Source organism: Mustela erminea, chromosome 11, assembly GCF_009829155.1.
Source record: "Mustela erminea isolate mMusErm1 chromosome 11, mMusErm1.Pri, whole genome shotgun sequence".
Lineage (NCBI taxonomy): Eukaryota > Metazoa > Chordata > Mammalia > Carnivora > Mustelidae > Mustela > Mustela erminea.
In genome coordinates this window covers 22,223,641-22,238,156 of record NC_045624.1, presented here as the reverse complement: position 1 = coordinate 22,238,156, position 14,516 = coordinate 22,223,641, and the positions used below count along the sequence as shown (strand labels likewise).

The window sequence follows — 14,516 nt, the reverse complement described above, 5'->3', positions numbered from 1 at the left end:
TGCTCACCTCAGAAGACTGCCAGCTGAAACACAGTAATGGGATTTGTTATTAACTTTTCAGAAATAAGGGCAGTTAATATACAATGAGCCAGTTGGTACTCTTACAGTCATACTAAAACTCCTATTAAAGTTTTTTACTTACTAAACAATAATTTAGTTTGTCTTTAACATCAAAAAAGATACTTAATGCAATTACAAGGTAAGTGGCCACACATGGCAAAGACTTCACCTGTACACAGTGATCAAAAGCAAATGGAAAGAAACAAATGCACACCCTCACAACTGAGCCCTCGAACTACGGCCCCCAAGAAGGTAGAAGAGCGCTGTGGCTGTCTTTCAAGGCCACAGCCTGGCTCATCTACATCACCATCACGAAACCCAGACCGCTCCGTGAGCCTCATGCTGACCACCAGTGAACGTGCATGTAGCTGTTTAACCTAGGACGACCCTGTTTTTCTGCGTACAGCTAATTAAACTCTTAGGCCAAACACCACATCTGAGTATCTCCAAGCAAACTAACAGAGCTGGCAGACTATGGAGCTAGCTAAGTACTGTGGAGGCCATCAAATCCCAGACTGAGCAAGTTACCTTTATTTCCTACAGCTGACATTTCCCCCATAGTGCTGAGGAGAATCTGCTCCACCTGGCCTCTGTCTAGGAGAGCTGCAAGGACATCCAGCTGTTCCAAAGGCAGGATGATGTTTAGGATTCCAACATGCACAGCTCAATACTGACTTCTCCAGCCTGTTCTCAGACGGTAGTTGTTGGCCAATCAACCACCCATGTAGACAAACCCATGTATCTCCTGTCTGTGTAACTGCACTAAAATGGCTAGGAACACAGTTAGCAATCCCTAGTGTAACATAAAACACTATATGAAGACACAGTTACCTTCAGCCAGAGTTTTAATTGTTTGGAAAGATTCACAGGCTACCTGACTGAAAAGGAATCGAGTAAGTATTTCCAACATGAGAAAGCTTAAATTCACTTGGCCCACAGTATAGTACTATTAAATATGGTTTAAAATTTTCTAAATGCCTAGTGAAAATTTTTATTTCTCGTCTAATTTTAATCTCAAAGTCCCTGAACCATTCCCTTTGTTGTAGTCAACTTCATTTTGTCTGTGACTGACTCCCCAGATGACTCTAGGGGAAGTAATTTCCCAAATGTTGATTTTTCTCACCAGCAAAGTAAGAGGAGTATCCAGTCCACTGGCTAGCAACCCTAAAGGTGAGAAAGAATAAAACTGTAAACTGCCCAATTTTATAAGAAAATTGTTTTTGACCTTACTTGTCCACAACTTCATCCACAAAATAAGTCATCTACCAAGTCAGTTGAAAAATGAGTAAAATTAAATAGGAGAGAAACAAAATTTACAGGGGTGAAGGATGCATGGCCCAGAATGGTGGGAGAGAAATGAAAGGTGTACTGCAGTGGAAGTGTGAGAGCTTCCAGGAGTGTAAGGAGAAAAGCCGACTACAGATAAAATATATTTGGAAGTAAAAAGGGAAACTGGAAAATAGTAGGGACGCTTAAAAAGCTACCTGCGGCTTAATGAACTTTCCTTCCATCAAGCTTTAAAATTACAGTTGTTTCTAAACCAACATCCAGATCCCCTTGGCTGCATTTTAAGTTTTCCAGAGCTTTTATCATTGCTGTCTGGAAGAGCGGGAAGGGATGCGAAAAAAAGGAAGAAAAAGATGCTATCATACAGGAAATGAAAATAAATCAACTTTGGGGTAGCATCTGCTGCTTTCCTTTTAAGGTCACAACAGTAACAATATTAACTTTTTATTTAATAATTTCATATGATGACAAGCATCTTTACAAAATTAACCATATTACCCACTATAATTAGCTCTCTTGCAAGGCTAAATAATATAAAATTGAAAATTACTGGGTGATTACACCACAATCATACCAATTCTAAGCTTCTGAATAACAAACTACATGGACAATTGGCAAAAGAAAACAAAATGAGAACAGAAGCAATGAGTAGGGGGACTAGAGGACTTAAAGCTGCCACAAACAGGGACACCGATTAATAGCAGGTTATGATAAGTACACATCTGAAGTTTCAACTGGGAATTGCTGCTACCTGAAAACTATGTACATCCATTGCGGAGTACATGCCTTGGGGCAAAGTTAATTGCAGGAAATTTCACAAGTAATTCCCTGCTTCTTACCATATTATATAGTAGAGGTGTTGAAACAAGTTTTGGTTGCCAGGCTAAGCCTTTTGGTTTTCAGTTGAGTATTTGTGTTAACATGCCAACTTTCTCCTATTAGTTGTTTTATATTAAATTCATTTTTTTTGTCCTCGGAACTAAGATTCTCTGAAGAATCACAGCAGGAAACTGAATGACTCCAATAAATTCACCAACTGTAGATTAACTTTCAATGCCAGAGGCTTTAGCAGTTCGCAGTAAAAATTCAGCTTCCAACTCAGGATCAGGGAAGTCTAAAAGAAACTTCAAGGTCATCTGTACCAACCATTTCTGTGTACTTTTATATCAATTATAATTACCTGTTCTAAAACTTTCCATGAACAAAAATGAATTTTCTTGAGTAGTAGTTTGGGTTTGAGCAAAGTGTCAGAATAGTTCTCCCATGCTGAGTAATATAGGGCTTGATCTCAAGACCCTGGGGTCAAGAGTTAGTGATCCCAGGTGGCCCGTGAGTGTGTTTTTGACTACACTCTAATAACACTCCTTCTTGGGTTCCTGTACTTACCTACATGTTAGTCTTGTCATGTTTATGTATTATGGAACAATGAATGGTAACTCATACACATGTAATAGGGAAACAGAAGTTCACTTCGACCAATGTGATTTAATCCTTGTTACTAAGTGCTTCACAAAGGAAAGCTTTCCTAACATTCTACAGATGTGATGAAATCTTAAGTCATATTGGGCTTCTGCTTTCAAGTTCTGTTCTGAACCTCATACAGCCAAAGGGAGTAAAGTAAAATGGTACAACCACTTTGGAAAATAGTCTGTCAGTTCCTCAAATGGCTGACCAGAGAGTTACCATGTCACCCAACAATTCTGCCCCTAGGCAGACATCCAAGAGAAATGAAAACATTATGTCCACATACAAACTATTCAAAAAAGCCAGAAGGTAGAAACGACCCAACTGTCCATCATCTGACAAATGGATAAAAATGTGATAGCTGTAAAATGCAATATTATCTGGTCATACAAGGTATAAAGTACTGATTCACACTACAATGTGATCAATCTTGAAAACATGACGTGAACTGGAAAAAAAAAAAAAAACAGGCACAAGAGACCACGTATTATATATCCCACAATTAAAAATTGCAGAATAGGCAAATCTATAAGGACAAAAAGTAGATCAGTCATTGCCTAGGGTTGGGGGTTTCGGGGGTGACAACTAAGGGATTTTTTTATTTTTTTAAATTTTATTTATTTGAGAGAGAGAGAGCACAAGAGGGGAGAAGGTCAGAGGGAAAAAGCAGGCTCCCCATGGAGCTGGGAGCCCGATGCGGGACATGATCCCGGGATTCCGGGATCATGACCTGAGCTGCTTCACCAACAGACCTGAGCCACCCAAGAGCCCCTAAGGGAATTTTTTTTTTTTTTTTTAAGGTGAAGAAAATCTATGATGAAAATGTGGTAATGCTTGTATACAACTGAGTTTGCTTAAAAACTATCAAATTACATGCTTTAAATGGGTGAGTTTAACGTGTGTAAGCTATAATTCAATAAGCTGTTATTTTAAAAAGATCTGTTTCTGACTTGAGAATCAGCAAATCTCTTCCACAAAGCTTTTTCTGGTCAACAGTAAAAGAATTAGTTGAGTCCAGTTTATTTTACTGTAACTGGAACCAGCTCACAGTATTGTTATGTACATTTCTAAAATGTGAATGCAGTTTAAGAAAATAAATCATTACATCAGCTATTCCAGGCAGCCTGCCATGAGACATTTTTACAAAAAACAATACAAAACAAAACCAAAAAAACCCCCAAAATTTAAAAGGAACCCATTTAACTAACCTCAGAGTGTATGTTCTTTCTTGTTGCCTCATTTCCTTATAAGCTGTCGTATCCCTAAAATTCTCATGTTCAACAATATGAGGCATGATTAATCCAGTCACTAGCTCAACAAATATGCACACACACACAGTCCCTGCTCTTGTGGAGCTTATAATCTAGTAAGACAAACAATAAATGCTGGTTTTAAAGACAGATTTTTAAAACAGAGAGCTATGCTATGGAGAAATGCTGTTTTACATGCAGTATCTAGGCAAGAAGGCTTCTCTGAGAGATGTCTGAGGGGAGAAAAGAAGGAGCCCAGCCATACAAAGACTAGGGACGACAACTCCAGGCAGAGGAAATAATTTTTGAATGGGAGAACAGGAGAAAAAAGCAAAACAAAGAAGAAAAAAAAGGATTAACCGTGTGCTGCCGGTGACCAACCTTCTGCCATGAGTCTGATGCACCTAGTTACAGGCATGTCTGGCAAGGTAGCTTGCAGATTACGGCTGGAGTAAGATGTCTCCCCACTGTTCGGTAAGAAAGGTCACCTCTGGTTAAGCCCTGTCTACAGTGATCTCCTTGGACCTCTGGACAGCTCATTATGTGCACCTCCCATTCTTTTCTTTTTTTTTTTTTTAAAGATTTTATTTATTTATTTGACAGAGAGAGATCACAAGTAGACGGAGAGGCAGGCAGAGAGAGAGAGAGAGAGAGAGAGAGGGAAGCAGGGTCCCCGCTGAGCAGAGAGCCTGATGCGGGACTCGATCCCAGGACCCTAAGATCATGATCTGAGCCAAAGGCAGTGGCCCAACCCACTGAGCCACCCAGGCGCCCCTGCATCTCCCATTCTTTCACCACACATGGGTACAAGGTGCTGTATAAAGAAGTGCTGGGACATACTGACCAATCACACATGCGCCCCAGTGACCCATGTGGCAGGAAATCATCTAGTAGCACAAAATGGCATGAACAACACACACAGGTACAAAGCAAAAGTGGGCCATGAAAAAAGGGATATAAAATGCAGGAATGTGCAGAGATTGCCTGCAGCTGGAGCATCAGGGGAAGCCTCATGGAGAGGGGCATGAGAGCGAAGAGTCTGTGACACCTGAGAACTTGGGACATGTGGGGGTATACAGATCCGTTTGTTGTACCCCTAATTAAGTATATTTCAAAACATTCTTAACTCTCCAAGTTACAAACTCAGAGAGAGAAAGCATGATTCTCCTTGTATCTCTCTGTGATACTTAGCATTGTATCACGATGTATCATGATTCATTGTAAGAAGAGATGTTGATTTTAGGACTGAGGCAAGGTTAAATTATTCTTTGTTTCATAATGAGATTTTGAGCTTCAAAACAGAAGACTCCCAAACTTCTTAATATACCATCTCACTTCACAGGGATATTCCTAGGAGTTTTTCCAAAATTCAAAGGTATTACAAGTGAACAGGTAGACAGTATGCTTCTGCACGCGCGCGCGCGCACACACACACACACACACACACAGTTTACACGTGTGTATTTGTAGTCTGCATTTGTACATCACTACACCTTAAGTGCAGAATCCCACAAGATTATTTTAAACTTCCACTGCTAAATCGAAGTTCGTACTTCAGAGAAAATTTTTTTTCACTCATAAAACTTTCCCATCCAGGCCCTCATCATCCCTTCCCATTCCCAACAAAACATCCTAAACCAGAGAAGAAAAGCCAAACAACATTTTTTAGGCAGTGTCTCAACATCTCTAAAAAATATTCCATGGCCAAACTCACCATAGAGAGCTGTCCAAGTTTGATTAATTACATCTAGACACACAGTTCCTGACCTGAAACAGATGGAAAGAATGGCATTTTTAAAAAAAATCAGAAAGCTAGTCACATGTATCTGGCAACTAATTTTACTTATCAAGAAAAGTACCTTTAATAGATCATCAAAAAACAAAACAAGACCAAAAAAAAAAAAAAAAAAGAAAGAAAGAAAGAAAAAAGAAAAGAGAAAGAAAAAGAAAGAATCCCAATTAGGGAAAGTACGATGAGGAGCAGAATATATACGAAATCTTAAGTGTTTCCTTACAGACTGAAAGGGAAAACCCGCAACTGCACAATGGAGAAACCAGACAACACCTTAAGCAGGTGCTGAAGATTCGCAGGGAGGACCCGGCAGAGGGTGAGGCAGACAACCCTGTGCACCTGCCCAGGACGTGGCACTTCAGGCCTAACGTGCATCCTCTGGCTCTAATGAGGAGGAAACCCCACACAACCCCAAACTGGGGGGCAGTCTTTAAAATAACTGATCTATATTCTTTTAAATCAACTTTAAAAAAGCTGAGGAACTATTCCAGATTTAAGTAGTTTAAAGAAACATGACAAGTAAATGCAATACATGGTCCTGGGCTGATGATCCTTCACTGACCGGGGGGCGGGGGCGGGTAGTGCCAAAAAAATACGTGGGGCTGAATGTGGCAGTAGATTTAGTAGTACGGGGCTGTATTCAATTCCTGCATCTGACTGTGCCATGGTGACTAACAAAGCATCCTTGTGGATCATGCCCTGGTGACGGACACAGAATATGTGCGGACAACGGGGCATGATGTGTGTGCATGACCCGCTCAGAGCTCAGAATACCTCCTGTGTTATGTGTGTAACAGCAGAATTTAGTGCTGTGATGAGGAAAAACTGTCGAACAAAAAAATCATGTACTGCCAACAGCATCAGAAGTACACAACAGGAGGCACATTTTAAAGCATCACTAATAAAACATTAGAAGGAAAGAAAGGGTATGTAAGAGTCATTAACTGAAATGAAACTATAGCCATTCACGTTTGCTTTACTCTCAAGAACCCAGAAACACTTAGGGGCTGGAAACAGTACATTTCTATACAGAAAACTGATCTGTGAATTGTGTCCACACGAAGAGAACAGAGCCGTGGAGCAGGGCAAATGCTAGCTAGGTCTCACAGGGAATGAAGGGCCCATGCACGACAATGGAAAAACTAAGCAGCCCAACAGCAGGACCTGCACTAAGTGGTTTCGAGTATCAGAACCCTGGACTCCAATAGTGTAAGTGGCCACACAGTCCTCTCCGCTGATAAAATCCAAAAAGATAATTGAGAAAAAGATAATTTTTAATAATGGAGAGAGAGAGATGAACGCTAAGAAGAGCAGTTGCTGCTAAGATTTAAACATTTTTAAACAGTTACTTACGCTTCATCAATGTTGGGATGGAAAATTTTATTCATGAATCCTGTAAAAAGAGATGTTAATTAGCAGCAAAAAAGTGTCCAGAGAACAATTCGTTTTTAAGTATTTCAGTACTGGAAACAATTTCAGTATTGGAAAAAGTTGATGATACCCATACTGATTACTTTTATATGCTTGGTTACTGATAAGATGAAATATTCTCCTGATAGTGTCAATTACTTAAAGCACATCAGAGTTCTATTAAAAAAAATGAGCAAACTTTGAGAGCAATGCAGCTTCTTATATACAGAATAATCATTGAGAGACTTTTCTGAGCTATGAAGGGTACCTGCCAAGAAAACGCGTAGTCCTAAATAGGTTTTAACTGGTGCCGATTCCTTTTATCAGAAAGTTAAGAAAGCTACTCTGACTTCCCTCCCAAAGGTTTTATTGTTCAATCTTTAAATTTAGAGGTTCTGCATTTGAACTTCTCCTTCTGCTGCTCAGTTACTGGTATACTGCTGGGCTACACTGTGTGCGGAACATGAATGAAGCTGCTGAAACACTAAAGAAGCACCACTTCCAAACCACGAAGGATTTCATAAGAATGGTGACCAAAATATTTCCTTTAACTTTAGTCTACTCATTCCAGGAAACCCAGTTTTTTGATTAAAATTGGGGCAACCAAGAAATGAGGCAAGGAGTTTAAAAAAAAAAATCTGTCAGATGGCTGTATCTGTCAGGGATTCAAATTTTTGATTTATTCTAGAAAAACAAGGAGAGAATTTAACAAATTATGTATTTGTAATTTTTTTTTAAAGATTTTATTTATTTTTTTGACAGAGAGAAATCACAAGTAGATGGAGAGGCAGGCAGAGAGGGAAGCAGGCTTCCTGCTGAGCAGAGAGCCCGATGCGGGACTCGATCCCAGGACCCTGAGATCATGACCTGAGCCGAAGGCAGCGGCTTAACCCACTGAGCCACCCAGGCGCCCCTGTATTTGTAATTTTTTAAAAAGATTTTATTTTTAAGTAATCTCCACACCCAATGCAGTACTTGAACTCACAACCCTGAGATCAAGGGTCACATGCTCTACTATCTACTAGACTTTTAACAAAAATATTGACATTTAAGTTCCAAGGAGAAACTTATTTTTTCTCTAATTAAGAATCAGTGATTTGGGGGCGCCTGGGTGGCTCAGTGAGTTAAAGCCTCTGCCTTCGGCTCAGGTCATGATCCCAGGGTCCTGGGATCAAGCCCTGCAGCGGGCTCTCTGCTCAGCAGGAAGCCTGCTTCCTCCTCTCTCTCTGCCTGCCTCTCTGCCTACTTGTGAAGAATCAGTGATTTGGGGTGCCTGGGTGGGTCAGTTGGTTCAAGTCTCTGCCTTTGGCTCAGGTCATGATCCCAGGGTCCTGGGACTGAGCCCCACATTGGGCTCTCTCCTCTGTGGGGAGCATGCGTCCCTCTCTCTCTGCCTACTTGTGATCTCTAATAAATAAATAAAATCTTTGAAAAAAAATACCTTAAAAAAAATCAGTGATTTAATCAGTTTATATATATGCAAATGACAATATGCTAAAGAAGAGGTCCACTGTCAAAGCTGTCATTTTATCATCCTCATCTCGAGACTTCTTTATGCCATTTCACACTTTCAATAAATTGAAGTTCCCTACTACAGTGAGTCACTATGTCCCTCCCAATCCCACCCTCTTTCACCCCTCCCCCCACCCCCACCTCCCATTTCTTTTTCCTTCATTCAAAATATACTTGGTTAACACCTGTTTGTCTAGCACTGTGCTGGTTCAGGGCATCAAGGTAGCCAGGCAGCATACTTTGCCCAGGAGGTCACCACAGGTGCGGGACGGGACACAAGTCAGTAAGGGCAGAGCACACAAAGAACTGACAAGAGTTGAGGGCATGAGAGGGAAAGAGGAAGGTACCAGGAGTACTGAGAAGGGGCACTGGAGGAGGGTCCTCAAGGACGAGTTTCAACAAAGGTCATCTCGGAAAAGAACTTCTCTAGACTCAGGAAAAAGATACACAAAATCCTGGTTATGTATTTCAGTCTTTGCCTGCTCTAGTCACTCCAATACTAACTATGCTTCTAAATTTTGTTTTTTACTCTTTCATGTTGAAATAGCTTGTTTTCTCTAATTCTCTCGAGAGCCCATGCAATGTTTAGATTACTCTGATGTAAAAAGAAATGACTTATATCCAATTACTATTTCGTATTAATTTTTCATTAAGGAAATAAGTTGCTTCCAAGTCTAGATTTAAGTACGTGTTTATTGAAGAGATTAAACTAAGCCAATATAAATGTTCATGTCTTAATGTTAAGAAGATAATAATTCTATATGAGCTTGGAAAAACACTAATAAATGTATCCATGAAGAACCATGAGGGTATTTGTCCCAGCATTATTTTAAATGCCAAGAACCAAATGCAATCCTATCAAAGGGACTGGAGAGACTGTAGTACATCCATATGCTGGGAGTCCTATGGTAATGAACTAGCTAAGTATCAATTTGGATAGAACCATAGCTGAGGGGAGGAAAAAAAAAGTTGCAGAATAGTATCTGTAGCATGATACCATTTAGATACACTACAACAAGGCAATGCTACCTATCTCTATGATAACGAAAGTACAGAAAACTGTACTGGACCAACATAAAACAAACTTACCAGAGTAATCAACTATTTCAGTGAGGGCGCAGGGTCAAGATCATGTGGGAACAGGGAACAGAATGGGAATGGTGATTAAAGATGAATCTATCTACAACACTATTTCTTTTAAAAAGAGGTAATGGGCTTGTATATTATTTGCTCTTTTTTTTTTTTTTTTAAGTGTGCACATAGGTGGGACACTAGAAGCAAACATATACAACTTAACAGTGGTTAATTCTTCATGGTGGGAATACTGTCTCCATTATAGTTTTCAAATCGCATCACCACCCCGCTCCCCAATCCCATACCCAAAGTAGGATCACAGCAACATCAAAAAAGCTAGAAGAAACAACCAAGTGTCAATAATAGTCAACTTAGAGAGACTCACTCATTAGTATTACTCTCCAGACTTTCCAAAATTTCTATATTGTGTCATTTTAATAGTTGGGGGAAAAAAAAACCCTTTCAAGTTAAAAAAAAAATTACAAGCAGTAGCAAACATACTAAAGCAGACCCAATTATACATAGGTTATCTAATGCTGAACCATTTTAAGGAAAATCAACTATTTTATTTGATCTCAGATCTTACACGTTCTTGTTTAAGTAAATTCATTACCCCCCCCCAAATCAAAAAAGATCTTCAGGTTATAAGGCATGTGATCCTCCAGATCAGTTACAAATGGGAATCTACTGCTATTACAACTGTCGAGAAACTTCCAGATGAGTGGGAAACACTGGTGTTTAGCCACTAGATGGTTTAATTCAAGAGACTCATTCTATTATATTAAAAAGTACTTTGGCTTGAGGACACAATTAAAAACTTAGAATTCGTTCTTGATGCTTAAATCCTGCTTCTGCTACATGGTTCATGAGTAACACCTAGGAAAGCAACCCCCGCAGTGCTACAATCCAAGAAGCCCCTGGAGAGCTCTTTATGAACAGAAGTACTCTGCTAGAAGGTGCCAGACAGGAATGCTGGGGTGGGGGCTGCAGTTGTAAATGGGATGGTCAGGGAGGGCCTCAGGGAGGAGGTGTCAATTCGAAGGAGGTAAGGGAGGAAGCATTCAGTATCTAGGGGAAGAGCATCTATACAACACTAACAGCCAAGCGCAAAATGCATCAGGACTTTGCTTGCTGTGTCTGAAGACCAGCAGAGAGACTGGTGAGGCTGAAGCAGTGAGTAAGGAGAAGCCAAGAAGCGAGGTCAGAGAGGTGATGAGCATTTGTGGGCCCTTTTAGGGGTACGGATTTTAAATCATTCTGAGGTGGGAAGCCAGAGACTTAGCTAAAACAGTGATAAATAAATCCCTTTTTAAAATTTTTGTTTCTAACAGAAGTCTTATCTCTAAAAAAACAAAACAAAACAGGTGAATAAGGAAACAGCTCAATCAGGTCACAGCACCTTAGTGCTGGGGACAGAACAAAGGTCTCGAGCAAAATGGAATGGGCTGTCTCTCCCACAGTAAAAATGAAGTTTAAACAATCTGATGGCGCAGGGAACCCCAAAGGTGTTAAGAAAACAGCTAGGGTCAAAAGAGCTTTAAATGTTTACCAAAACAGTCTCTGAAAGATTAAGGTGCCTCCCTCCTGGTACAAGGTCTGGAGATTACATTTGGAATCAATAGTGTTTCCACACTGTTTTCAATTAAGTCAAGATTCTGGCTTGGCTGAATCCAAGAGTACATAATAGTGCCAAAAAGGACTTACTAAACATACTCTTAGTAATAAATGGGTTGGAGCCTAATCCCCGGTGCCCCTGCTAAGTATAAAACATCATGTGCGTTCTGAGACAGAGGGCAAACTCAGATGGGAAATAGGAAAGGATTCACAGGGACTTGAGTTCTGGTCCCAACCCTGCTATTAACTGCAGGCCCTGGCTAGATCACTTCACTTCTGTGGGTCTAGGTCTTCACATGAAATAGCCAGACTGTATGATCTCCAAAATCTCCACTCTTCCATTCCGTTAATAAAGGGACTATCAACTCTTAACAATCTAGGATTTAGTAACAATGGCCAGAGCTCTGGCAACAGAGGAGTTTAGAGAAAATGTCAATAGTTAAGTCCATAAAGGAAATGAATTCTGCAAGGCACATTTTTAGGTACAGAAATATTCTGGAGCATGTAATACAAGGCTAACAACATGCTAAAATACCACAAAGAGGTAGAAAATCCATGGACTACTCCAAAGTAGGTAGAAACAGAGTTTATAACCTTGCCTTGGAGGAACAAATTCAGCCAGACCGATTCTACCCAAAAAACAATCTCCAGACCACAATGATCTCTTCCTATACCAGGCTTTTTCAACTGTTAGAAAAACACCCAAAGCAAATAAACAGGAGTGTATCTCCTTTACCTTTGCTCTCAGACAAGCTGTGGAGAGCGTTTCTGGCGAAGCCACTCACATTCTAGATAACAATGGCAACAATGGCACTTCTGGACGAGAAGGGGAGGAGACAGAGAAAGAACAGGCTAGGAATTCAGAATTCAGAGAAGGAACATTCTCAGGACTGAGCGTGTTTGCCCTGGCACGTTTTCCTTCCTTTTGGCAATGCTATCACCACACTAATGAATACGTCTGCAGTAAGAGAATTTTCCCAACACTTGTTTCCATTCAACCAGGAACTATTTTGAAGATATTTTAAGAAAACATATTTTGAAAACTGCTTTTATGAAAACATGGTAAGTGGAAGTAGCAAGTCATTTTTAATCTACATGATTTAAGATTTTATTCACCAGACATTTTCTAATCATATATATATTTCAGTGATTTGACCAGATACAATTCAGAACGCCTTCAAATCTTTTAGACAATTATTCTCTGGCATGACTTCAGGCACTTGTAAAAGGGAGGATGTTAGGAATAAAGGTTTAGCGAAACAGCTCACCACCTCACCCTCGGTCTTTCAGCAGAAGGGAATCAGGTCATTTATAACTCTGGAGGAGGAATCCAAATCGTGCTTAGTTGAGGTTAAAAAAAAAAAAAAAAACACCAAAAACACTACGTATCTTAAAAAGTAAAAGAACAGAGTATTAAAACAGAAAAATATACCATGCTTTTGCTTGTTATACTCCAATCTCAACTGTTCTGGAATAACGAATCTTTTGACCCACAGGCTAATAGGCAGAGAAAGTAAATGACATCAACATCGAGTCATGCTGAAAACTGGTTTTTATTTTAGCCTGTTTCTGTTGTCTAATCCCAGGAGGGGATCTGTACAGAGTTGTACACACTTTTGAGTAACTTCTGATACTGGGGTCAATATGTAAATAAAAGTGGGAAAAATTCATCACCTCTTACTTGTGAGGATATTTTTAATGATCAAATTTGTGGACAATGAAATACCTAGGTCCATTTATCAATACAGAAATTTCCTTCAGAATAATCTTGTGAAATGATAAGTCAAACAAGTGACTCATGAAACACGGTAAATCCACCCTAAGGTAAGCAGGCAAACAGCAGCACCAAGGGCAAAAATGGTAGCTCTATCCCGGGGTAAAATGCGCTTGTACTGCAGATGGTTGAGGCAGTTGTGGCTGATGTAATTTAATTTTAAGTTTACGAATTCCTGTGAGAAAACAGTAAGTGAATATATTCAATTATTCTGATATTCCATCTTCATGATAGATGCCCACATAAAGTAGACAATTCAAAAGCAAACTGATTAATTCTATTTTTTCAAGTATATATAACTGTTCAAAATATATTTATTAAAGATTGCATCTTATCATCCCTACAGCAGTGTCTCAGACGACACCTTTTTTAAGGGTAATAATTCTAGCATGCAGGAGGTGACCAGGGTTGGGATGTTCCAGCGGGTGGGGATGCCGCCAGCTTCGGCAGCGACAGCCATCCTGCCAGCTTTGCGCATGAGCACACGCTCAGGGAGAGTTTCATCTTACCTCAGACAGCCAGGCCCAGCCCGTGGCAGCCTGCACCCGGGCAGAAGTCTCTTCAGAGAGCTGAGCCTTTCCGACTCAGGAGAGATGGACCTGGGCCGGTCTCTTCTTAGGTGAGGAACAGAGCAAGGAGCTCACTGTCAATGCCCTGTGTCATGGGAACTTCTGACTGATCCTGTGTGTGTTCAGGAGATCTAAACTCAACAAGGGGTCCTCTTTTCTGTTTCTTCCTTTCTCTCTGACAATATGGAATCTGAGGAATGGGCTGGACGGATAAGAAAAGTTCATTTATAACTAAGAAAAGGTGAAGTGTTATCCTTCCACAGCCAAACCCTGCTACCAACCTAGCAGATTAAGACCTGCAGCCTTAAATCTACTCTCTTGTAGTTTCATCCTTGGAAGATTATATTCTCTTTCCTTTCTCCACAATTTATCTTTCGCTCTCCTGATCATTCTTATTACCACAGTGTCTGAAATCAGGCAGTATTCATTCTCATGGTCAGAGCAGTAGAGAACACACACGGCCTCTCTGAGTAAACAAAGTCATGGTTAAAAGATGAGGCTCCAGTCAGGCTGCTTGGGTTGTACTCTGTGAACCTCGGCCAAGAGTTACTGAATCCCTTTGCCTTTTTCTTTTTCTTTCTTTCTTTCTTTCTTTCTTTCTTCATAAAGCTAGGTTAAATATTGGTATCTACACATCATAGCGCTGTTATGAAGAGTCAATGAATCTACGTATAGCACCTGACCAGCAACCAGCCCACAGTAAGCACTCA

At 40.2% G+C, this 14,516-nt stretch overlaps 1 protein-coding gene across 4 annotated transcripts in view; it reads right to left on the bottom strand.

Annotated features, from left to right (window-relative positions):
* Nucleotides 1-14,516, bottom strand: part of UBE2H (ubiquitin conjugating enzyme E2 H) — a 102,001-nt gene that overhangs the window by 16,837 nt on the left and 70,648 nt on the right. For 3 of the 4 annotated variants that reach the window (XM_032305551.1, XM_032305549.1, XM_032305550.1), the window contains exons 4-5: nt 7,207-7,246; nt 5,776-5,828 (exon numbers count right to left, since the gene is read on the bottom strand). The exons of the other annotated variant lie outside the window; for it this stretch is intronic. In XM_032305551.1, coding sequence (XP_032161442.1) covers nt 5,776-5,828; nt 7,207-7,246 — 93 coding nt within the window. The remainder of the gene's footprint in view (nt 1-5,775; nt 5,829-7,206; nt 7,247-14,516) is intronic. 4 annotated transcript variants of the gene reach the window in all.